The sequence below is a fragment of the Vitis vinifera genome, chromosome 11 (genome assembly GCF_030704535.1).
Source record: "Vitis vinifera cultivar Pinot Noir 40024 chromosome 11, ASM3070453v1".
Lineage (NCBI taxonomy): Eukaryota > Viridiplantae > Streptophyta > Magnoliopsida > Vitales > Vitaceae > Vitis > Vitis vinifera.
In genome coordinates this window covers 6754455-6781026 of record NC_081815.1, presented here as the reverse complement: position 1 = coordinate 6781026, position 26572 = coordinate 6754455, and the positions used below count along the sequence as shown (strand labels likewise).

Here is a 26572-nt window from a genome sequence, read left to right as displayed (position 1 = left end):
TGAGATTCAATGGCTTTAGTCAATTGCCAAAAAGGATTATTAAGCATCTGTCCATCACCAGAATCAGGCCAAAACTCACAATCTAGTAAATCAATAAACACAATCTACCAAAAACACAATGCTAGAACTCTTAAACTAGTACAGAAATCCCTAAGAAGGGCATGCTAACAAAATGCCCACATAATCAGCCCTCATAATCATATAAACATGACTACAAGATTTCATTATCCTTCACTTTTCCTCCTTATCTTGGTTGACTTCATATTCTTCATCATTGTGACCCTCATCTTGGTTCACTTCATATTCTTCATCATCGTCATCGTCATCCTCATCAATGTTCTCATCGTCGAATAAGGTGCTTCGTGGGAACTTGCTCAGCTCACTTCTAACATCATCTTCATTCAGAAATTCCAGCCCGTATTTGGTGTTTCGGTGTTTAACCAGAAGCCACCGTAGCAACCGGTCTTCTTTGTTCAGGTAATGCAGCTCCTTGTTGAAGTTGGGTGTAGCCATCATGCTCATCTGCATCAGTTGGCCCTATAACATGTGCAAACCAATCAGAAGGTGTTCCACTCAATCTGACAGAGAATAAAAAAGTGCATGACAAAAGCAAAATGAGGGTTTGATTGTCATGTTAATTAGTGACAAAAAGTACCAATTACCTAAATATAGAGAAGTGCAAAAATACAAAATTCAAAACAGGAATTCATAACACAACCAAAAAAAAAAATTCTTACTTTGTGTACAAATTTATATTAAATGGGTTGAACGCCATAGCAAGCATTTCCTTCAAAGCTCTTACAAATTCGTAGACTTCAATGACAATAACCTATTATGATGACCAGAGCACCATACCCATATACTGGTGCTGAGCATCTGATATCATTTTTCTTTTCTTTTCTTTGTTTCTTTTCCTCTCTTTATAGGCCAAAGCTCCATCTGATTGAAGCCCTTCAAATATTTTGGCTACCAGTGTTCAATTAAGTAATGATAAAGGCGAAAGCCAAATGTTCCACAAACCCAGGTTACTGATAAGGAACTTCAAAGAAAATACTAGCCTTCCTCCATCTTCTCAACATAAATATATAAAATTCAGAAGCCTCCATTCTACATCCAAAATAAACTTCCATCCTTAGAAGACACATATTCTAGCCACTTGGCTTGTTTATAAATGAATTCTACTCCACAACATCCACCTTGTTTCTAAAGCTTTTGTTGCATGGTTAAAAGTATTGTGGCAATGTCATACCTAGTCAGATAAACTTGATAACTGATAAGTGATATCATTCCCCAGAGAATCCCATGTTATTGTGCTGACCATTCCAGGGATACTGGGCTCCCAAAGTTTTCAACAAACCTTTTATACTAGCTTGGGGTTGACTCTAAATCCTTTGAGATTTCAGTGGAGTTGCTCAATGGGAAGATCACTGGGGTCATCACCGAGAGGGGAAGAAGTTTCTCTTCTTGGATAAGATTCAGAGAGAGGGGTTTGTCCTTGCTTCTGGAAGGGGTGGAGGCCTGCTGCCAAAAGGAGGGTTTGAAGGTTTTCAACAACTCTTGGCTTGAGCGAGGGAGAAACTATAAGCTTCAATTATGCAGCAATGAGGCGGGAAGGTACCTGTTTTGTTCTGTTTTTTCTGCGGAAGCAAATCTTTTCATTTTGATCTTCCCCGAAGGGAAGGGGTTGCTGGGGGGGTGGACTATTTTAGCTCAAAAGTTGAGTCTGTGGAGTAGTGCTTCTGGTCAAGGCTGACGATGTTCCCAACACTCAGTTTGGCCCTGTTCAGAGGAAAGGGCCTTTGAAGGCTGCTAATGTTTCTGTTGACTGGGGGAGCAAGTGTGAGTTGGTGTGGTTGCAGTTTGGGGGTGTCAATGCTTTCAACAAGTTGCATTTTCTTAACTGGTGCTTGGTGGGGAGACTTCTCAGATGATGCTCTGTTGTTATCTCCTTTGAAGGAGTGGGCTAGGTACCATTGGAGGTTAAAGTGGAACCTCTTGTTGTACTTTTTGGGAGGTGCCTTGATGTTGTTTGAATTTGAATTTCCAAGGGAGGCGGAAATGGTGTTGTAGGAAGGAGAGCGTGTTTTCAAGCAGAAGACTTTGTTGCTAAAGAGATGGGGCCCAGCAACTTGCTATTTCAAAGAAGGAGTTTAAGCTAAGTCCACTTGGATGAGGATAGTGGGCCTCTAGTTATATCTTTGGCACGGAGATTTCTTCAAGTGGGTGATGCTTGTGGGGGCTATTTGGGGGAGGATGAGGAGACTCTGGAAGGAAAGAATTTGTAGTGGGCAAGAATTTTAATCAAGACAAATGGGAGAAAGGTGTTGGGGAAGTTACAGGTGGTGGTAGGACAACTTTGTTTTATTGTTTACTTGTGGTGGGAGCTCCCACCTTGGGTTGCTCAGGTGACCCCTTGCAAGGAGAGGCTAGAAGCAGGGAAGAAGAAGCAAGGGGATTCCCATGCGCCTTGTCGCATGAGGAATGCGGGGTTGCAACCAGCAGGTGAGTTGTTGATTTCTAGAGAGTCGAGAGCTATAGGAGGTGTGGCTTCTTTAGGCTTCAGAAGAAAGGCTGCATCTGGAGCAGTAGGCTGCTATTAGGGTTGTGTGGGAAGAGGAAAACTTGCTATAGAGGATTCTTTATAAGGACTTAAAGTGGGTTTGGGATGCCCTTTTAAAGTTGTGGGAGGGGACTTCAATGTAGTATGATTCCTAGAGGAAATGAGGAGCTGTCAAAGATTATCGGCTTCTATGAGGTGCTTTTCAGAGTTTATTGAGATGTGTCTTAAAGATCTCCCTGTCCGGTGGGTTATTCACTTGGTGTGGTGGGTTAAATGATAGGTCAACCTCTAGGCTAGATCGTTTTCTTGTTTCTGATGATTAAGAGAATCAATTCAGTCGGATGTTTCAAAGCACCCTTCCAAATCTAGTCATAGATCATGTGCCAATCCTGCTTCTTGGTGGAGGGATAAGGAAAAGGAAAGACACCTTTCAGATTTGAAAATATGTGGTTAAAGGTGGAAGGCTTCAAAGATCTTATCAGAAACTGGTGGGAGGGGTAGAGTGTTCAAGGGCCCTTTAGTCACATTCTAGTGGTGAAGCTTAAAGCCTTGAAATAGGACCTAAAAATCTGGAATAAGGAAGTTTCCGCTAATGTGTCCACTAAGAAACTTGAGGCCTTGGCACAGTTAAGGCTATGGCATGCAAAGGAAAGGGAAACGACCCTCACAGTGGAGGAAAATGAGGTTAGAAGAGGAGTGGTGGACGAGTTTAAGAAATGGGCAAAGATGGAGGAAATCTCTTGGAGGCAAAAGTCAAGAGAGTTGTGGCTAAAAGAAAGGGACAAAAAGACTAGATTTTTTCACAAAATGGCCATGCTTGAAGAAGGAGGAATTTTATGGCCAAGCTAAGAGTAAATAGTGAGTTGCTAGTCGGGGAGGACAACATAAAAAAAAGGGTGAGAAAAGCTTTTCAAAGGATTCTGGCAAAGGTAAGGGAGTGGAGGCCAAGTATAGATGGGTTGGTTTTCAATTCCTTATAGCTAGCTGATTCAGAAGCTTTGGCAATCCCTTTCTTTGAAGAGGAGGTCTTTGCAGCTTTATCCAGCTTGAGTGAAGATAAGGCCCTGGGCCTAGATGGTTTTTCCGTAGCTTTTCAATAGTATTGTTAGGATTTTGTGAAGCATGAGGTAATGGGTTTTTTTGGTGAATTCTATGGCTTGAGGTCCTTTGAGAGGGGTCTAAACGCAATGTTTTTAGTTTTGGTACCTAAGAAGGGGGGGCAAAAGACCTAAACGACTTTAAACCCATTAGCTTGGTTGGAGGGTTATACAAGCTTCTGGCTAAGGTTCTAGTAAATAGACTTAAAAAAGTGGTGGGCTCCTTAGTCTCAGATTTTCAGCATGCCTTGGTGGCAGGGAGACCAATTTTGGAAGTTGTGTTGATAGCAAATGAGGCAATTGATTCCAAAATAAAGGACAATATGAGAGGAATCTCATGCATGTTGGACATCAAAAAGGCTTATGACCATGTTAATTGGAGTTTTGTCCTTACAATTATGGAGAAAATGGGGTTTGGCTCCAAGTGGATAGGATGGATCAGACGGTGTATATTTACAACTTGCTTCTCTATTTTGGTAAATGGTTCCCCTTCAAGTTTTTTCCAAAGCTCTAGAGGTTTGAAACAAAGAGACCCTTTGTGTCCTTATTTGTTCATTTTGGTGATGGAGACTCTCTCTCGCTTGCTCTCTAGGGCAAAGGAATGCAGTTTTATTTATGGATTTCTGGTCAAAAGAAGGCATGATGTGGGGGTAGAGGTGTCTCATTTGTTTTTTGCAGATGATACTCTCATTCTTTATGATGCTAGTAAGAAAAATCTAGAGCATCTGAGTTGGGTTTTTATGTGGTTTGAGTCATATTCATGGCTAAAGATTAATCTAGGGAAAAGTAAGTTGATTCCAATTGGTGATGTCCCAAATTTGGAGGAGCTTGTAGGTTCTAGGTTGCAAGGTGGGTGCCCTCCCAACCATCGACCTAGGTCTTCCTTTGGGTACTGCATACAAGTCTTCTAGGGTTTGGAAAAGGGTGAAAGAAAGCTTTCAAAAAAGGTTTGCTTTGTGGAAGTGGCAGTATCTCTCAAAAGGTGGGAGGTAAACTCTGATTAAAAGCACCTCATTTAGCTTACCTATTTAATACATGTCTCTTTTTGTCATCCCTAAGAGAGTAGTGGCTAAACCGGAAAAGATTTAGAGGGATTTCCCTTGGGGCAGGGGAGCTTTGGTTAATAAGCCCCATCTATTGAGTTGGTTGGTTATTTATTTGCTTGGAAAAAGCGAAAGGGGGATTGGGTTTTACAAACCTTTTGACCTTTAATAAGGCCCTTTTGAGAAAGTGGTCTTAGAGATTTGCGATTGAAAGATATCCTCTTTGGAAATGGATAATTATTGGCAAGTATGGGTAAGAAGATGGTGGTTGGTGCACAAAAGGGGTAAGATAGAGGTATGGTGAGAGGATATGGAAGGCAATCAGGAATGGTTGGGAGGCTTTCAAAGTTAAAACATGCTTCAAGGTTGGTTTTAGGAATTGGATGAAGTTTTAGAAGGATAAATGGTGCAAGGATTTGCCTTTGAGGGATACTTTCCCGAATCTTTTTTTCTATAGCTTCCTCTAAAGATGCTTGGGTGGTTGATGTTTGGGATGGTGGTAGTTGGAACTCTAGGTTTTTTGGACAGTTGAATGATTGGGAGTTAGAGGAAGTAGATAACTTCTTTAAGAGGTTGCATGATCAATTCCTCTCTTTGGATTCTAAGGATACATTGGTGTGAGCGGATACAAAGAATGGTGAATTTTTAGTTAAGTTCTACTCCTCCTTGGCTAGTAGGGGAGCGGAACTTTCCCTCATGGTATAGTTTGGAACTCTTGGGCTCCTATTAGAGTTTCCTTCTTTGCTTGGGAAGCAACTTGAACCAAGATTTTGACTTAGGATCAGCTTAGAAAGAGGAGTTGGAAGATGCCTAATAGATGTCACATGTGCAAAGAAGAAGAAGAAACAAGTAATTATATTCTACTTCATTGTCTGAAAGCTTGTATTTTGTGGTAGTTGATTTTTGCTTTATTTGATGTACCACAGTGGGTAATGCACTCTTCAGTGAGTGGGTTGCTCTTGAGTTAGGGAGGCTTTTGTGTTGGTAGAAAAAGGAAGAAGGCTTGGAAAGTTTCTCCTTTATACCTTTTTTGGTCCATTTGAAGAGAAAGAAATAGGAGAGCCATTGAAAATTGTGAAAGTTTAGACCAAGCATTTAAAAGCTCCTTTTTTTATATCTTTTTTGGGATTGGATTAGATTGTACATTGGGGATGGTTCTATGTCAATGCTAGATTTTGTGAATTGGTTAGGTTCTTCGTAGGGTGCGGTTGCTAGTTTTTGTGTATTCATGTCTTTTTGCCTAATAGTTGTTTTGTATATGTCATGCATACTTTTTACTTTTCAATACAATTGCTTTTACCTATCAAAAAACAAAAAGAAAAAAGAAAAAAAGAAAGGTATACAACTTTGAAGTTCACAAAGTAAATTCAGTACAGCTAAATTTGTTCAGATTTACCTTCACACCTTTTGTTAACTCCACCAGGTTTCAAGTGGAGTCAACACTTTTCAATGAAAATAATAACTGTTAAAAATACAAATTTTAATCGGTCTTTGTTTTTTTTCCCCCAGTCATGATAACCAAGTCATCAAGTTTCATACTCTAGAGCTGATTCAAACTGCCAAGTCAACCATATTGAGGCACCTATGAGTCAAGGTAGGCTCATGCTTTTCCATTCCCAAAACAAAGACAGTTAGTGATGTTGAATGGTAGGGAGAGGAGTGGCAGTTATACATCAATGACTACAAATATTCACTGTAGAGGCAATGATAGCATATGCAGCTAAATCACATCAAACTCTCTACATAGTCCACTATACTAGTAAAGACAATTCTTGCTTGGCAAAGCTCGTAGTTTTTAGAGGCTAGAAAGCAGTAGTAGAATTCAGAGTTTATACAGATAGCACTGTAGGTATCAATGGACTTAGAATGCGACAGAAGTAGAATCTGTCACTAAGAATATACCATACACTCCATATCACCTGAATTCTCCATCTGTTTAGAGTTTCAAGATGAATGTTGAAGCCAGCTCTTATACATTTCCAGATCATCACCCTATCCACTGCTTTTGGAGGACGAACATTAGAAATACTTTATCATTTCAAGATTCAGCAGGTCCAATCAGTTCTAGTATAGCTCTCTGGTGGAGTCTGAGGAAACTCAAATATAAGAACCTAATAAGCACTTGGAAGGTGATACAATAGATTTAATGAATTGGGTTATTTGGGAAACTAGAAGCTCTTGGAAGTCCTAGAATATTAAGATGTTAGATTCATATCCTCCCCTTGATGCTCCATTCCTTGAGTAATGCTGTAGTATATATCTAGGAGAGGGTGAAGGACAATCATCCTCCACCTTGTTAAACCATTTGAGGATCTGATAGCATGGTTCGATCACACCTTGTTCCATTACACTATAACAAACATACACAATCAGAGACCAACTGAATTTCAGTTACAACAATAATTACATTTAGAAATCATGTGCAAAAGTGTGTCAACAATCAAACATATCAAACCACTGATAGAACTATAGAAATGAACAGGTTATAAATTCCCCATTCAAATTCCTATCAAAAAAAAAAAAATCCCCATTCAAACACTAAGAGACCCAAATCATGTATCAAATTTTCAAAAAGAAATAAAAAATAAAAAATAAAAAATCTGTAGTAGCAAAAGTAGATTCACCTGATAATATCTCCCATCTAGCTTCTTAATACCATAGCCCAATCGAACAATCCCAAATGACTTTATATCAGTAAGAACACCATTCCTTCTGTACACATGTTTTCCGACTCGGGCAACTAAGTCCATCAAACTTTCCTTGTTAACATGTGGCTTCAACAGAAGCATACAATCATAAAAAGGCATTTTCTCCTCTACTCTTCTTCAGCTCAACTGCTTTCCTAAACTGCTTAAACACACATAAAATTAATCAATACTGTAAATTATGAGGCACAATTTCTAAATATAAAGAAAAATAATCAAGCAGGCCAAACAAAACATTGCTGAAGAAAAACAATTTGGAGAAACAATCAACATTCGATAGAACTGGAAATTGGATATTTCAGTGAAACTGCTGACTACCTCTGAAGAGTTTTTTCTTCCCAAAACACTCCTGTTGCATCACTTATTTCGCCTCATATCTCAAATCTTAAAAATTTGACTCTAACAAGCATAATAAATCCCCTTTGGCTACGTTTGGTCCTTGAAAGTTTAAAGAAAAGAAAATAAAGATGAAAAGTAGAAGAAAAAAAGGAAATATTATAAATAAATAAAAATTCTTATTTGGTTGTTCATGAAAAATTGAGAGAGAGAAAATCAAATAATTCAAGAATGTATGATCCCCAAACTTTTCCCACCTTGTCAGAAAAATAGAAAGGAAATTTTTTAGCATTTTCCTCTATTTTCCTTAGTATATTTTTTTTTCTTTACCTTTTTCCACAGTATCTAAACATAAAATAAAATAAAATAATAATTTTTTCCCCTTTCCTTATGCTTTCCAAGAACTAAACATAGTTTCAAAACTCATAAAACTTTTTTATTATACATTGGTTATAAACTGATAGAGGAAACTCTTATATATATATAATTGTCCAAGATAATATTCTTTGATAGTTAAATTTACAAATATTCTAGCTTGAGCCATAGTCCAAAATGAAATCCTAGAATTCAAAATTTCAGCAATAGCATCGACAAATGACAAGTTAAAAGCATTCAAAGAGAAACTCTAATCCTTTGTTTAATTTCTAAGAAAATAGAGAAATAAAAAGAAAACAACATTTTCATTCTTACATTATCTCCCATCTTCTGCTTCAAAAGATACCATTAGATAAACAAATTTAATCAGTTGTGTGAGTTCTAATTGGCATTATTCTATATTCCTGAATCCTCAGTATAAAAACTTTAGCAATTCAAAATTTTAATTTAGTTTGGACGAAGAGCAAATCTAAGCAAAGTAATTAATTTAAATTAATTTAATTTTAAAATTTTAAAATATTGTCAAACACCTATTTTTTTACCCAAAAAACGCTTTTAAGAGCTTGAAAGGATAGAAACACTTCCTAAAATAAGTGTCAAACAGGACATAAATTTTGGGAAGGGGAATGATGTTCAAAGGTTATGAGGGATGGATATGGGGTGTTATCTTAAAGGGAAGATGAGTGAGGTTTCAAGGGGAGGGAGAAGCTGGTTTGCAGTGGAGGCAAAATCTTTTGAGATTGTGGTTGAGGTAGAGGGAGGAAAGTTGATAGGCAACATTTGGGAGAGATGCAGAGGGGTCACGTCCTGGATTAAGTTTGGAGATGCGAGCTTGCGATGTTTGTTGGGTGGAGTCGAGGCCTATTGCAGGGATAATGGAGATAGAAAGTGGGCTCTTAACTGGGAAAATGGGGGAAGGAAATATAGATTGGAACGTCGTTCGAACGAGGTTGTAAGATTCCTTCTATGCTCTGTTCGTGACTTAAGAGCTAAAAAGATTTTGTATTATTGTTCCAAAAAGAAAGGGACTGCTGGGGGGGTGGAACACTCTGGCGGAGAAATTGAGGAGCCTTGGAGTGGAGCCTCTTCGAGATGCAAAGTCTCCACTCACCCCAAAAGCTTTGCTGAAGAAGGGGGTGGTATCAAGGTCATTTTTGGAGGCTACTAAGCCTAAACATGTAAGATTAGGAGATTCAGTGTGGTTTGAAGTGGGGGCTAGTGACATGTAGAGAAGGTTGGAACAGTTGAATCAGTGCTTGGTGGGATGGTGGGGTAACTCTGCAGTTCCTATTCCTAAGTTGGATGTTCTAAGGAGGTGGGTGAAACTCTCGTGGCTTCCAAAGGAGGGTTTAAGAATTGCAATGTTAGGGAGAGGGTTGTTTCTGTTTGAGTTTGAGACAATGTTGGAGGCTAAGGAGAATTTTTTGTGTTTAGAGAAATGGAACCCGGAGGTAGGGTGTTTTCAAAAGGAGTTTCATGCTAATGAAGCATGGGTTAGGGTGTTGGGTCTTCCTCTTCATTTGTGGAGCCGTGAGGTATTCAAAAAGATTGGAGATGGCTGCGGAGTTTTTATTACGGAGAATGAAGACACGGCTTGTATGGCTGAGTTGCAATGGGCTTGAATCTTGTTGAAGTTGGATGGGAGAAGTTTACCTAGCTCAGTCTAGGTTGTAGTGGGGTCAGGGTGTTTCTTCGTTCTATTGTGGTGGGAATTTCCACCGTAGTTTGTGCACATAGTGTCGTCGCAAGGGAGCCATGTAGATGGCCTCACAATGGCTAGGGAAGAAGAAGATGTAAGTTCATGCACTACCTACAGTAAAAGTCCAATGGAAAGATTTGCTTAGGTGGAGGCACAGTTAGGGTATAGGATGTGTCGTCTACGAGTGGACTTTTGAAGGGTGCTGCAGCTTCTGTTGTTGCTCGTTTTGTAGGGGTGCAGGTTGTGGGGACTGTGGAGGCTAGGGAGGAGGGATGTATAAGGAGAAACGGTTTGACTTTAAGGTGCTACATGTCATGCAAATGCAATTCGGGTGTTATGAGAAGTGGGTTAGAAGCTTTGGGTAGTCAGGTGGATGGTGAGGGAAGTGGATTGGGTGGGTTGGAGAGCCTGGGGTCCCAACCTTTGAATGGGTTGGGTTCTCTAAAGAGAGGGGGCAGGGAGTTAGGGGCTGTGAGGCCCATCTACCTAAAAGACAGTGGAGTGGGCCGAAAAGGGAAAGTGGGAGAGGATTTTGGGCCTAACAAGTTGGGCCTTGTGGGGGAAACTCTTTTATTGACCCAAAGGCTTCAGAAGGGGTGTTTCTTGCTAGGGCTCAAGAGAGAACCGAGATGGAGAGAGAAGGAGAGAAGCGAGGGGTCGATGTCCTCGATGGGGATCTGAGGGGAGACTTGGCATTGATGTATCTGGAGGAGGTGATTAGAGCGACGGCTACCGATGAAGCTCTCTTGTCTAAAGCTTCAAGGTATGGCGACGTCTCTCTTCTCGCAGGGGGTCGGGGTATATCTTCTCCTTCTTCTCCTTCTCCTTCTCCTTCTTCTTCTCCTTCTTCTTCTTCTTCTTCTTCTTCTTCTTCTTCTTCTTGCTAGGGCTCAAGAGAGAACCGAGATGGAGAGAAAAGGAGAGAAGCGAGGGGTCGATGTCCTCGATGGGGATCTGAGGGGAGACTTGGCATTGATGTATCTGGAGGAGGTGATTAGAGCGACGGCTACTGATGAAGCTCTCTTGTCTAAAGCTTCAAGGTATGGCGACGTCTCTCTTCTCGCAGGGGGTCGGGGTATATCTTCTCCTTCTTCTTCTTCTTCTTCTTCTTCTTCTTCTTCTTCTTCTTCTGCTTCAAGGTATGGCGACGTCTCTCTTCTCGCAGGGGGTCGGGGTATATCTTCTCCTTCTTCTTCTTCTTCTTCTTTCGGACGGACCTTGGTGAAAGGTGGGTCTTTTGGCCTGGGAAGGGGGGAAGACGTCGTTAGTGAAGGGAATTTGGTGTCGTTGAGGGTACAAATGTCATTGAGGCTTTTGATGGTTGAGTGTGACTCACAGGACAGGATGATGGGGGTGAGGAGGGGGAAGATGTTATCCTTTATGAAAGTAGGCGATAGGTGTGAAAGTCCAAAGGTTGAGGGGTCGTCGCAGGAAGAGAGGGGGATAGGAGGTGGCTAGGAAGATAGTTGTCTAGCCAAGTTTAGTAGATTGCTAGCGTTCTTGACAAAAGGTTTCAAGGAGGAAACTCTAATTTTGCTTCAAAGGATAAAGAGTAGAAGAGAAAAGGGCAAAAAGAAAATATGCTTGGTGACTACTAACTTTGATCACGAGCTAAAGAAGCTAGAATACTCGATTAATTATAATAGAGGAAAAAAACGGAACGGGTTGGACAGAAGAGGAGGGGCCAAAGAGGTCTACCTTACATAAAGTTGAAAATTTTGTCTTGGAATGTTAAAGGGGTGAATGACGTTAATAAAAGGAAATTAATCAAGGCTTTAATCAAGTCTCAAAAGATGGATGTGGTGTCTTTGCAGGAGACAAAAATGCAAGAAATGTTTATTAGAGTGGTGCAAAGCCTGGGAGTGGGAAGATTTTTAGAGTGGGGTGCAGTGAATGCTAGGGGTGCAACTTGAGGGGTGGTAGTCTTTTGGGATAACAAAGTTTTGGAGCTGGTTTGGAATGGAGGTGGGCCAATTCTCAATTTCTTGCCGTTTTAAAAATTGTGAGGATGGATTCATGTGGATTTTCACGGGCGTTTATGGGCCTACTGTAAAGAGGTGTAGAGAAAGCTGGGAGGAGTTAGGGGCCATCCGGGGGTTGTGGAATGATCCTTGGTGTATTGGAAAGGACTTTAACATGACCAGATTCCCTTGTGAACGTAACAGGAGAGGGAAGGTGTCTTCAAACATGAGGAGCTTCTCAAAATTGATCGATGAATTGGATTTGAGAGATCTTTCTCTACAGGGTGGTTTGTTTACTTAGAGTGGCAAATTGAACAGTCAATCCATGTCTAGACTGGACCCTTTTTTGGTCACTGAGAATTAGGGGAGCCATTTCAGAGGGGTAGTTCATTACACCCTCCCAAGACCAGTGTTTGATCACTTCCCCATCCTGCTAGATGGAGGAGGGGTGAGGAGAGGACTGACCCCCTTTCGGTTTGAGAATATGTGGTTAAAGGAGGGGTTTAAGGAGTTGCTAAAAAGCTGGTGGCAAGGTTTTGATTTTAGTGGTTCTTGTAGTTTCGTTCTGGCAGAGAAGTTGAAGGCCCTTAAAACCAACTTGAAAATTTGGAACAAGGATGTGTTCGGAAAAATTGGGGTTAATAAAACTTTGGCCTTATAAAAAGTTTCTTTTTGGGATGAGCAGGAGAAATCAAGAGAGTTATCTATGGAAGAAGTGGAGGCTAGAAAGGAGGCGGGAGGATTTCAAGAAATGGGTGCTTATGAAGAAAGTCTCCTGGAGACAAAAGTCAAGAAATTTGGTTGAGGGAAGGAAATAGAAACACAAGCTACTTCCATAGGATGGCTAATGCCCACAAAAGGAGAAATTGGTTGAGGAAGATTAAAATTAATGGAGTGTGGTGTTCAAAGGAGAATGAGATTTAGGAGGGGGTGGCTAAGACTTTCCAAAATTTGTTGACAAAGTCGGGTGATTGGAACCCTAGCTTGGCAGGATTGGACTTCGAACGAATCGGGGATGAGGATATAGTCAGGTTGGAGGAAGCTTTTAGTGAAAAGAAGGTTTTCTCTGCCCTGTCTGAGTTGAATGGGAACAAGGCTCCTGGGCCGAATGGGTTCACCATTGCTTTTTGACAATTTAGTTAGGACTTCGTGGAGGAAGTTATGGGCTTTTTTAGAGAATTCCATGAGTGGGGGAAATTCGTTAGAAGCCTAAATATTACATTCTTGGTTTTAATACAAATAAAAAAGGAGGCGCAGGTGGTAAGTAAGATTGTGTCTCCGACCCAAAATGCTTTTGTTGAAGGAAGGCAAATACTTGATGTTGTGTTGATAGCAAATGAAGCTATAGATTCTTTGATAAAAGGAAATGAGAGCGGGGTGTTATGCAAGCTGGATATAAAGAAGGCATATGACCGCATAAGTTGGAATTTTTTGTTGACTGTGATGCAAAAAATGGGCTTCGGGGAGAAGTGGGCAGGCTAGATAAGATGGTGCATATCCATAGCGAGTTTTTCAATTTTGGTCAATGATACAATGTTGGGTTTCTTCCATAGTAGCAAGGGATTGAGGCAAAGAGATCCTCTATTGCCCTATCTCTTTGTGATTGGGATGGAGGCCCTTAGCAACCTTATTAATAGAGCTACGAGCGGGGGCTTTTTATCAGGCTGCAGGGTTAAGGCAAATAACCCATTTGTTGTTCGCTAATGACACTCTTGTGTTTTGTGAAGCTTTCGTAGAGCAGATGGTCTTTTTGAGCTGGTTATTAATGTGGTTTGAAGCCATCTCAAGTCTGAGAATAAACTTGGACAAGAGCGAAATTCTTCTGGTGGGAAGGGTTGACAATGTGGAGGATTTGGCTTTAGAACTTAGCAGCAAGATAGGGGTGCTACCCTCCTATTATTTGGGGCTTCCTCTGGGGGTTGCTCATAATCCGATGGCAGTTTGGGATGTGGTGGAGGAGAGGTTCTGAAAGAGGCTTGCCATGTGAAAGAAGTAATTTATTTCTAAAGGAGGAAGGATCATTCAGAGCACTTTGTCAACCATACCCATATACTACATGTCTATGCTATGTATGCCACAAGTAGTAAGATTAAGGCTAGAGAAAATTCAAATGGACTTTCTTTAGGGTTAGGAAAGGGGGGTTGGAGAAAAAGTCTCATCTTATGAAGTGGTCAATTGTTTGTTCGGATAAAAGAAAAGGTGCCTTAGGTGTTAGATGTCTTTCTAAACTCAATAAAGGCCTCTTGGGTAAATGGTGTTGGCACTTTGTGGAAGAAAGGGGGACCCTTTGGAATCAAGTTATTAGTAGGAAATATGGGGTTGAAGAAGGGAGGTGTATGGTGTGGGGCTTTGGAAGGAAAATAGAAAGGAATGGCCTTTTATGAAAAACAAATTCATATTTTCTGTAAAGGATGGAAAAAGAGAGAGATTTTGGGAGGATAGGTGGTACGGAGACAAAACTCTAAGTCTTTCTTTCCCTTCGTTGTATGCTTTGGCGACTTCTAAAAAGGCGTGGGTGGCGGAGGTTTGGGATGCTATGGGGGAGGATGGGGGCTGAAATCCACACTTTTCTAGGCCGTTTAACGATTGGGAGATGGAGATGGTGGAGAGATTCATATTCTCCTTGCAAGGGAATAGGGTGGTTATCAATTTGGAGGATAGGATGCAGTGAAAGGAGGCTAAGGGTGGTAATTTTTCTGTTAAATCCTTTTATAGTGCTATGGAGGGCAGCAACACAGTCCCATTCCCGAAAAGCATTATTTGGAGCCCATGTGTTCATACTAAGGTAAGTTTTTTTGCTTGGGAAGCCACTTGGGATAAAGCTCTAACATTGGACCAACTAAAGAAGAGGGGTTGGTCTCTTTCAAATGGATGTTACCTTTGTTGTGCTGTTGAAGAGTCTATTGATCATCTCCTAATTCATTGCACCAAGGCTAGGGTTTTATAAGAGTTGTTATTTAACCTTTTTGGTGTGTTGTGGGTTCTCCCATCATCAATGAAGGAGATCCTTCTTGGGTGACATGGTGTGTTTGTGGGTAAGAAGTGAGTAAAGGTTTGGAGAGTAGCCCCCTTGTGCCTTTTTTGGACAGTTTGAAAGGAAAAAAATAGGATTGCTTTTGAAAATAAGGATCTTTCAATCCAAATGATGAAATATTATTTTGTTTGTAATTTATGGTCTTAGTCTAAGTTGTGTATAGATGAAGGGCCCAATTCTTTAATTAACTTTTTTGAGTGGTTAGGCTATAGATGAGGGCGGGTTAGTTTTTTATATCCCTCTTCCTTTTGTTTTTTGTCTATAGGCGCCTATTGTATACCTCTTGCATGCTTTGAGTTAGCAGTTGGGTTAGCCCCTATTTTTATTAATATATTTTTTTTTGTGTCTTTGCCCATCAAAAAAAAACAATCAATGTCAAATTGGCTTTTCAAATATTCCCAAAATAGCCCTAAATATTGCATTCACTATTTGCATTCTTTTGATAATGTTTTCTAAGTAATAATAGAGTGACTAATACCAAACCCTCCCCAAAAAAGAATTAAAATAAAAAATAAAAACTTTTTTTTTTCTAATTAGTTGTCACCACTGATTTCTCCAAACAAACCTTTATGCCTTGTCATGTTACCAAATGCCATAAAGTAAAATCTCTCCATCAAAGCATAAGCATCACACTTAGAACATCAAACTTTTTCTTAAAAAATATAATTAATTAGATCTTCTAACAAATGTTCCCATATATAAGAAAATTGCATGCAAGAAATTACTACACTCCACCTATTCAAAAATATATTTTTCTTTCAAAACAAACAAAAGAAAGAAAGAATTGAATTGATATTATTCATATTTTCCACTATGTTCAAAAAGTAAAATCAAATCAAATCAAACTCCATCTCTACCATAGTTCATAGCCTTGGTTCAATAGTAAAATGCAAACTCAAAAAACATATGAACAAATAAAACAAGATCATACTACATATATAAGCTAGTTAAGAGTCTCTCATCAACTCCATCAATCTCCTTGACCCTATTTTGAATTGGCTTATAAAGAGCTTTTATATCTATTTAGATAAATTTGTTAAAATAACTTACGATTAAAAATAATCTAATACAAAAAAAAAAAAAAATTATGTATAACAAAAGTTCTACTTTAATATATATTATTTCATGTATAACAAAATTTTTATAATATCAATATTATTATTCACTTGACCTTCGTAAGTTTTATATATATATATATATAAATGATATTGGCTTTGCACAATAGGGCAATGATGACATTGAAATCCTTGGTGGATTTGGTAGGCAATGATAGTGAATAGAGATTTTAACCACAACCAATTAATTGATATGGGTTCGGACCCAATAAAAACCGTCATTTTTCACGTTGATTTGAAAAGAACTAATTCTCCTTCAATGGCCAAAATGACTTTTCCACTTTTCCTTAATTTCCACTCATCCTAACAATGACCATCAGAATGAGCATCCACCATTTTGAAATGAAGATTAAAATTAAAAAAAAAAATTATTATTAATCATATAGTGGATACAATTTGAGGTTATATTTGGGTAAAACTTTTTCACTTAATTCAAATAAGGCCATCGAAGCTTTCTTTTTCTTTTTTTCTTTTTTTCTTTTTTTGATAGGTAAGTAAGAGCTTGTATTAGAAACACCTAGAGGCAGCAAAAACAATACACATGAAATATACAAAAATTGCCCAAGAAACTAGGTGAAAAGAAAAACAAAAAACTTTTCCCCTACCTAGACAAAAAGCCACTCTATAAAATCAATCATGGAAAAGGCTATCAAAGCATTGGACAAATTCAAGTTCAAAGTTCTATTGAATTACTTATTAAAACTTCTTGACTAAATATTTTACACAAAAACAAATAAAAAACACTCATAGGAGATAATTTTGATGAAATTGTTAAATTTGAATCTTGTGATATTATTAGTATTGTATATTTTTTATTGAATATGAAATAACTTATTAATTTACATAATAAAGCTTTTTGTAATCTTCTTCTTCTATTCAAACAAACAAGTATATAATAGGAAATAGAAGATAAGTAATGCTCTGTGGCATAAATATTATTGTGTAAGCCAGCATGCTTGTTGAAAATGTGAAATTAAGATTTATTTTAACTTTTAAAAGTAATAAAAAAATGAAAAATAATAATAGAACAACTTTTTTTTCTTTGATAGATAAAGAAGTATATATATTATAAAAAGACACCAAAAGAGCGACCCAAGGTATACAAGACATATACACCCACCACCAAAAGGCTCTAATAGAACAACCTCGATTGGTTTTATTTTATTTTCCACTGGAAGGGTAATAAAATTGGAGAAATATCTAAAAATAAACACTTCTATTTTCCATTTTTATTTGTGTTTTCTCTGGGGATGCAACATTTGGACCAGCTTAGACAATCATTTTTTATATTGGGTTGGGCTAGAGCTGATCATTTTTTTATCAGATGGGCTTGGGTCAAGTTTTTTTAACCCAAACTCAATTTAGGTTAGGCTCAATCCAAGGTTTAGATAACCCTCGAGCCTAACCCAAACCTAATTTAATATTAATGTTTATAATGTATATTATCCTACATAATATTAGTTTTCTTTTTATATTTTTAAGGAAAAATGTCAAATTATAATATTATATATTTTTCCATTTTTTATAAACAGATATATAAATTCATTTTTACTATTTTATTATTATCTTGAAATTTTGTCTCATTTACTATTAAATTTTGGTATCAATATATAGAAAAAAGAGTTCTTAAAAAACATTATGGATGAATTTTGAATCATATGGTTTGATCAACTTGACCAACTCAGGTCTAATCTAACTAATTTGAATCTAATCCATTCAATCTCAACTCAACCCGAGCTAAGAAAATGAGGTTAGGTTGGGCTTGGGTTAAGTACATCAAGTTTGAGGTTGGGATGGGTTGGGTTGTGCTCATGTTAGCATCAACCCGACCCAACCCACCTAAATTTGGGTTGATTGTTTTCTTGAACTCTTCGTGAAGCTTAAACACCTATATGGTATAATAGGTTAGTTAAAACAATCATGCCATGCATGATCATGTGCTAAAACTTGAAAACACCAATCCAAGGAAGAATTAGATCTTTGAGGTGAAGGATTAGCCAAAAACAACCATTTCTGAAATTTGCACTATAACCTTTGAGAATATCCTTTATTCCAATGTATTCATTGCATTAAATGGTAATATAGAGTATAATCAATATTCCTAAAATATATTACCTTGCAAAAATTAAATTATTTATATATACAAAAAAAAATGTACACACTAAACCTACTTTTATATACTTAGAAAAGGAAAAAGTTTTTAACAAAATGCACCCATATAATTTCCTAAATTACCTATTATCTTAAAAATGAAAATGTGTTCAGACTCTAAAAATAAGTTTAAATATGTAACCATTCAATAGCAAGGCAAAAAGAATTAATGACCAAGATGAACATTTTGCAAAATTTGATACTTACATTACTCAAGGCAGGTTGATTAACTTGCTTGGATGTTTCAAAGGAGTCCAATACAAGCCTCACAACAACTGAAAGGAAGAGGCCTGAAATTTTCAGAATAGAAGAACAGGTAAGATAAAATTTTCTCCACCATAAAAGGATAATTCATAATATACACTCATACAAGATTAATTGTAGAAACTGCCCAAGAACTTTCCTTTTTTATAAGCTAACTGCATAAGAAATTAAGAAGGGGTGCCTTTGCAAAATATTCCACTTTACAAATAATGGATGCTCAAATCAGTGGCTGAACTCTCAAATTCCTTTCAGAGTTGGTCAATTTGATCTATTTTTTCCTCATCTAGATGAGAAATTCCCTCCCCATGGTTATTGTCACAAGAATTCAGCCCCATAACAGAAAAAAAAAAAAAAAAAAAAAAAAAAAAAAGGTTGGCATCAATAGGGAAATGATACTCCAATGATCATTTGGCATTTTCCATGTAGTCCAGAATGAATTCCTAAAATTCAAAATTTTCAACAATAGCATGACGGGTTAAGAGCATTCCAAGATAAACCTAGCTTTCTGTTTGGTTTCTAAAAAAATACAGAAATGAAAGAAAACAGCCTTTTCATTCCCAAGTTATTTTTCATCTTTTGCCTCCGAAAAAAAAAAAAAGGTCGGCCCCTCAGCAGTGTCAATTTTAAGTTGCATTTCTCTGTATTCCCGAATCATCGTTGGTGAAAGTTTAACAATTCAAAATTTTAATTACTTTTTTCATATTTTCTCCGTATCAAAACTGAATCTGTTTTTATACAAGAAAAAATTCCCAAGCAGCAAAAACCGTTAATCTAACAAAAATTCCCAAGCAGCAAAAACCGTTAATCTAACAAAAATTCCAGCGTGAGCTGTAATGCAAACTGGCAATAGTTTTACGGCTGTTCAAAGAGAAGCCCTAGATTTCAAAACTCACTGCACTACATTCCCAATTTATAAAACACTTGAGAATGAGTGTGGATTACCAAGAAAATGAAGAAAAATAAAAAATAAAAACATATTTTTATTACTGCCTCGAGCCCTAGATGGTGAACGAATTAGGATTCAAACTTTTCTTTCGTTTTCTCATTATTTTCTCAGCACCCAAACGATTGTATATAAACTAGAAGCCCATTGAACTAGTTGGAAATGGAGATTGGAAGAGTACCTTCAAAGCTTGGACTCAGAGATCGACGAAAAGCGGCGTCTGGAGAAAGAATGATCGATGCTTACTTACAAGTACAAGAGATTCTACATTACATAGAAATAAAAATTTTCATTTTCCTTATTTACGTGTAATGTATTTAATATTTATATGAAATTTTAAAATATTGATATGATTTTTTTTTTTTTAAATATTATTCTTTACTTATAATTTTTTTTTAAATATATTGTTGTGAACAAGGATGAAAGTTTACATTTTTTTGGCGGAAATTTCGCCGAAATTTCGGGTTTCGGTGGCCGGCGATACGAAAGAGGGGGGCGAAATATCAACGGGAGAAATTTCGCCAAATTTCTGTTAAAATCGGCGAAAAAATCACCGAAACATGGCTGCAAGCAAAAAATCGGTGAATTTTCGGTTTGTATCGCCGATTTTTCGGGAAATTTCCCGATATTTCCTACCAGTCCAGCCCGCGCACAGGATACAAAATCTGTCCAATTTTTTTTTTTTTAAAAAAAAAACATAAGATGTTCCTTGGTAATCTGATCATGACTTGCAGGCAAAGGTTGTTTTTCAGCCTGGCTCAAAAATCGTGGATTTAGGGTTCGTGAAATTTAAATCCAATGGCACAAAAGCAAAGCGACCTATAACAGATCAGAAAACACAGGGAGAAAAAAAAAAAAGCAATTTTTTTTGGTTTTCCTTGAGGGTTTTGCATGGATTTTCTCGGAAATCAAACGAGGATGAATTTTCTCGGAAATCAAACGAGGATGAATTTTCCCGGAAATCGAATGGGGGATGGATTTTCCCGGAAATTGAATGGGGATGGATTTTCTTGGGAATCAAACAGGGGTTGCAAAAAAAAAAAAAAAGTAATAAATGATTAGATTAGAACCTGCGAGGACTGAGAGTGAAAGAGGAAATTGGGGCCGATTCTCTCGTCCGGAGGGCAGCTTCAGCCAAGGGCTTTTTGATGCCCGAGTGAGAGAAGCGGGTCTTCAGCAAAGGGCTTTTCGGATGGATGGCCTTTTGATTTTTCAAAAAATTTAGTAGAGATAAAAAAAAAAAATGGAAACAAATCATGATTCCATGGTGATGGTCCAAAGTGAATTTGGATGTGATCCAACGATCCAAAGTGAACCTAGCTATGGGATAATATATACAAATTATTGGTATTTAATAAAATCAAGTTAATATATATAAATTATTTGTATTTAATAAAATCAAATTTTTTATGAAGCTTGATAATAAATACATAATTATAAAATTCATATTTTTTATTGACCCATATAATATAATTACATATAATATCGCAAATCATATAATATATATATATATATATCAAATTATTCAACAAAATAAATTTAAATTATCTATTATACTTCTAATTACATTGTTATGAGGTTTTTTTTTTACATTTTTATGAGTTTTGATCAATTTTTTGCCTATCAAAATTTTTTTTCCAAAATATCCGTCGATATTTCTCCGATATATCCGACCGTAAAATCAAATTACCGATATATCCGTGATCACCGATATTTTCATCATTGGTTGTGAAAGGCTTTACTTTATTATTGTTCTTTTAAAGGACAAGTTAAGCGTTTAGTGCGTAAAATGATGAATGAAAGTAAATATTTTGTTTCCGTTTTAATTATCTCTAAATTAATATGAAAAAACAAAAAAAATAAATTATCTGATATCATTTAAAATAATTTTTTTAAAAAAAAAAAACTCACATTTTACATAGTTTGAAATAACTTTTTATTGTCATTTAAAAAAATTCATGAGATTTTTTTTGCTAAATAATAAAAATTTATTTGTGCGTATGATTTAAAAACAAAATTGTTTTAAAAAATTTATTTGGTTGTTGTTTTTTATAAACAAAGTAAAATATAGTACTATTTTAAGTAATAATTTGAAATTAAAAAAATTGATTAATTAATTATAGATTAAATAAAATAAATCAAAATTTCATCTTAAGTAATAATTCAAAATATAATATTTATAAAAAAATATAATTTATAATTTTATTATATTATTAATATTCATATTTTATTAAAAATTATTTATTTTTAATAAGATGTGAATTAAATTTAGTTTACATTTTATAAATTGAATTTATAATTTGTATTTTTTTACAAATTCAAAATAAAATATTATTTTTTAAAAACAACTTATCTAAAAAAAGTCTTTAGTTTTTAAATTTTTAAAAATAATTTGCACTATAAAATTAAAATACTTTATAATTGGGATGAATTGAAATCCCACTTGATTTCATTTCCACTTGAATAACTTTTGATTCATTTCCGTTATCATTTAAGTCATCCAAAAACATAAGAATGAAGGAGAAAAATAAAATAAAATGTTCATTTTCACTCCTCATTCCTATGTACCAAACAATCCCTGAAAGTGTTTATAATCAAACATCTCATGCATATGAGAAAAAATATTGCACATTTTTTTTTTTTGAAACAATTATGTTGGAATAAAGGAATTTAATAAAGTCCCTAAAGCCACATATTTTGTATAATTGTTTGTAAGGATATGGAAGTGTAGGAAAAAAAATACTCATATCTTGCTTATTCAACCCTTCGTACTTTTCTTTCTACAACCCTCTCCCATCTCTCTTAATGGCTTCCATTGTCTTTTACCTCAATATTCTAGAATCCAAACCTCCACCATCTCTAGTCCCTACAAGCTTGACCAAAACCATAGTAGATCATCTCAATCCACTTAGTGGTCTTTGATCTTCAATTGGTCTTTAATTCATACTACATTATTAGTGAACCGAGAAATTCATTTGAGTAAAGGAAAGAATTTTCTTATTTACTTCATTTTTTTATTTACCATGTTTTTGTTATTGAGAGACAAAACAAAGGAATTTTTAGATCACAACAATTCATGATCTCAGATATTTATCTTGATCATACAGTCTATTAGCACTAGTCACCATTGCGATCTCGTCTTCGTTGTCAACCTAAGATGATTTTTTTTTTCCTTTTCTAGAAACACTTGTACTAACTTTTCATTCTCTTTACTTTATTTAGTTGTTAAGAAAATGAGGCGAAGACTGAGAATGAAATTTGAGTTTTTTGGTTATTATTGTTTTAGAGTTCGAAGTTTTGAAATTTGAGCCAAATAGTTGTGATTTGCTTTGTTTAGTTAATGAGAAAATGAGAAGAATATTGAGAATGAAGTTTGAATTTCGTGTCCGTTGCTTTGGTGTTCGAAGTTTTAAAACTTGAGCCAAATGACTATGCTAATTCAGATTGTTATTGTATAGATTATGATTAAATCATGGTTAACACACTTGTGCACACAACCAAGAGTACGAATGTGGAATTTGAACAACTACATAAGGTAGTTGTACTCATTGTATAAGGTCAATGAACAAACTATATAGGAAGTGTACAAGGTAGCCCGTTTTAGAGGAATTGAAGTATTGGAGTATGTCCTATCAACTTCCCTACTTTAAACACATTAACACATCACACACTCATATAATGTAGGGATGACGACGAGATGACTTTTTTCTTTACCTTTTGCCATGGAAATCTAAACATAAAATAAAAGAATTAAAAAAAAAAATTTACTTTTCGTGTGCTTTCCGAAACCAAACATAGTTTTAAAACTCAAAATAAATTCGACTTTTTATTATTATTTATTGGTTATAACGGGCTGAGGAGCCTAATCTTTTATGTATATAATTGTCCAAGATAATATTCCTTGGTAGTTAAATTTATAAGAATTCTAGCTTGATCCATGATCCAAATTGAAGTCCTAGAATTCAAAATTTTCAGCAATAGCATTGACAAATGACAAGTTAAAAGCATTCAAGAGAAACTCAAGCCCTCCGTTTGATTTCCAAGAAAATATAGCAATAAAAAGAAAACAACGTTTTCATTCCTGTGTTATCTCTCATCTTCTACTTCAAAAAAAAAAAAAAAACCCTCAGGCGAACTAAGTCGAGCAGTCGTGTGAGTTCTAATTGGCATTTTTCCATATTCCCGAATCATCGGTGTAGAAAAGCTTATAATTCAAATTTTTAATTACTTTTCTCATATTTGCTCTTCATGTATAAACTAAATCTATTTTTATACAAGAAAACATTCCCAAATAGCAATGGCCGTCAATCCAACAAAAATTTCAGATTGAGCAGTTTTCCAAAGTTCCATTAGTTTCACGGGCATTGCTTACCAAGAAAATGAAGGAAAAAAAGAAAGCCAAACCAAAAACCCGTAACAGTTTTAGGTGAAGTATCATTCTTTTGACCCCTAGATAGTAGAAGGTTCACTATTCAATTTTTCTTTCATTTTCTCAGCAACCAAACGATTTTATCTAGACCATAAGTCGAATGATTGAATTGGAATAGTGATAGGGACCGTACCTTGAGGCTTGAACTCAGAGATCGATCGAAACGTTGCGTTTGGAGAAGAAATTATCGGATGCTTTCCTGCCAATAGAGATCGCCGCTACGGCGCTACCTGTGCTGCAGGCTGATGGAGTTCTGGTACAGTGAGCTGTCTGATAATGGGCTGAACTTGGGGCAGCCCAATTTTGTTCATGGACCTAATCAACCACAGTTTCAACCCAACATCACTTCGTCACTTTAAAGTTGTTTTATCCATGATTAATTTGATAGGATTTAAGCTGGTTTTAGGTCTCATGAGTTTCAAATTTATATCATTTTATTTATTTATGAAACCAATTATTATTTTTTTTTAAATTATATCTATATTCTAAAATATTTATTTCGTTATAATATATATATTAAAAAGAAAAATATAATAGCATAAAAATGGGGCTAATTTGAGGCAAAAAATGATTTGAACCATTTTAATAAAAATTATGTTATTCTGGAAAAATAAAATAAAATATAGTTAGTTTAAAAATTAATTAATTTAGTTATAAGGATGGATTTTAGAATAACTTCTATACATAAAATTTTTACTATCTTTTTATAAATAATTTAAGAATCATGAATTAATTATTTTCATATTGTGTTATATTTTGTGAGGCTAATGTGACAAATAGATTTTATATTGATATCATTTGGAACAACTCTTACAAACTTAAGAAGCTCAATGACAACTTACAAAGACGATGATTTTGAAGAAATTGTCCTATTTTATAATTCATATGTTAACGTAGAGTTCATCATATATGATGAACTATGGGTTAACATCAATAAATAAATAAGAGTTTATTACTCTTTACCCTCCAATTTATATCGTGTTTTTCACATTACCTCCTCACATTTATCCTTCATATTTCATAAATACATGTAATGTACATGTGTTGTGCAATGACGTTAGTTGAAATGAATGGAAGACACATGTGTAAAATACATGACATGTTTAAGTGAGGGCAAAATCGTTATTTCAATTTAAAACCCCAAAACCCTAACCCACCCCTCCTCTTTCATTCGATCATCTAGTGGAAATTTCCTAAATCCCCAAATCGTAAATTATTTATTCATTTTTAACATATACATATTCTTTTTTTTTTTTACACGTAACATTTTTTCTTATTGTTTTTTTTTTGTTCACACACATATTTTTTCATTCTTTGTTTTTGACATAATAATTTTTTGTTTATCTTATTTTATTTATAGCTTTATAAATAAATAATTAAATCGACAATATTTTATGTTTTTTAATTTTTAATTTTTAATTTATCTTATTTTTATTTTGAATCTTACAACTAAAAATATTTAACTCAAAAATATTTTTTATTTTTTGTACCCAAAAATATAAATGTGTACAATAATTTTTTTCACTATGGATATTGCACATAATATTGTACCAATAAAAGTCAAAACTTAGAAATGAAAATGTTACCCTAAGAAATGAAAACTTAGAAATGAAAACGTTATGCTAAGAACTTCACATGGTTCATAATTTTTTATATTCATTTTTGATAACTTACCCCATGATGATTAAGGTCACTTGATATTACGTAAAGGGGCTCGTGATCCCCTTTTGTCTCTACATATTCGAAGTTTATGAGGTTTTTCATTTTCAGTTGATATTGTATAAAAGAGTTCTTTTTGGTCTAGGCTAATTAAAAAATTGAAGCGTAACAAAGTTAATTAATTAATTAATTAAGAGTCATATGAGTTGGATTAAGGGATCAAAATCCAAGATGGACTTAAGTTACTTAAGCCCATAAGGAAACTCATATAAACCCTCTTTAAGGGTGTTAGGCTTCACTTTTGCATCCTTATCTTCTGCACTCCATAAAAGAAAACCTTACCCTCCCTCTAGAAAAGCTTATATTTCTCTTATGCTAGAGATCTAAGAAAAAAGAGATTTAGCGGAAGATCTTTAGGTATATGAGATCTACGACATCTATGGTTTACTTTATCAAATTGGACTTGATCTAGGAACATACAGATTATAAGTATATCACTCAAAATCTCTAGATCTTTGTTTATTATTGTTTTTATTGTCATTTTTTTGTCTTAAATTTAGAAAATCCAGGATAGTTTGCATGCACCTTATGAGATCTATAGGGAACAAAGTAATCCCAATTTCCCTACAAAGATGACTCCAAAACAATTGTGTAATAAGGAGCCCCAAAGTTCAATGCTCTTGACCATTCTATGGTACATATAATCATAAAGAGAGATTTTTCTTCTCTTAAGTTCAATTACCTGCTTAAATTGCCTAAATACACAAATTTTGACAATACTTTAAATTTCCAAGGCATATATTTCTAATCTAAATAATAAGAAAAAAAAATGAAGCAATTAATAGTTCTAAGAAACAATTAGCATTTGCTAAACTAGAAAATGGGTATTTTAGTGAAGTTGCCAAATTAATAGAAGCATAAAATCTAAAATTAAAATGATGTTTCATGCACTTGATGTATTTCTAAGTTAGCGCTTACTTATGACACATCTTAAAGACATGTTTCATAGGCTAGATATAACATGATAGGATAAAAAATGGGTGATGTATTTTATCTCATGTTTGATTGACAATGAGATAAGATTAGTTATCCAATCACTTATTATATCCCATTTTCAGCCAAACATCAAGTAGAATAAGTATGGTAGGATGTATAATCCCACCTCTTTTTATATTCCTTATGTATGAAATATATCATAAAA

The 26572-nt window shown here is 35.4% G+C and overlaps 1 protein-coding gene across 4 annotated transcripts; it reads right to left on the bottom strand.

Annotated features, from left to right (window-relative positions):
- On the bottom strand, positions 1–20590 carry LOC100256785 (uncharacterized). Of its 4 annotated transcripts, none has more exons than XM_010658250.3 (5): positions 20354–20590; positions 19465–19547; positions 18284–18366; positions 7325–7547; positions 1–537 (listed from the first exon to the last, which is right to left on the bottom strand). In XM_010658250.3, the coding sequence occupies exons 4-5, from the start codon at positions 7505–7507 to the stop codon at positions 232–234; spliced, it is 489 nt and encodes a 162-aa protein (XP_010656552.1). In that variant the 5' UTR covers positions 7508–7547; positions 18284–18366; positions 19465–19547; positions 20354–20590; the 3' UTR covers positions 1–231. The 4 variants fall into 4 exon arrangements, with proteins under 4 accessions (XP_010656552.1, XP_002264271.1, XP_010656554.1 ...); XM_002264235.4 differs by having other exon boundaries at positions 19465–19503; XM_010658252.3 differs by lacking the exon at positions 19465–19547.
- Positions 20591–26572: the final 5982 nt, after the last annotated feature.

Excerpts from the sequence above, each read along its gene's own strand:
- LOC100256785 (XM_010658250.3), bottom strand. The coding sequence starts at position 7,507 with ATGCCTTTTTATGATTGTATGCTTCTGTTGAAGCCACATGTTAACAAG. Across the intron at positions 538-7,324 it reads TAGATGGGAGATATTATCAG|GGCCAACTGATGCAGATGAG; the intron begins GTGAATCTACTT and ends CACATGTTATAG.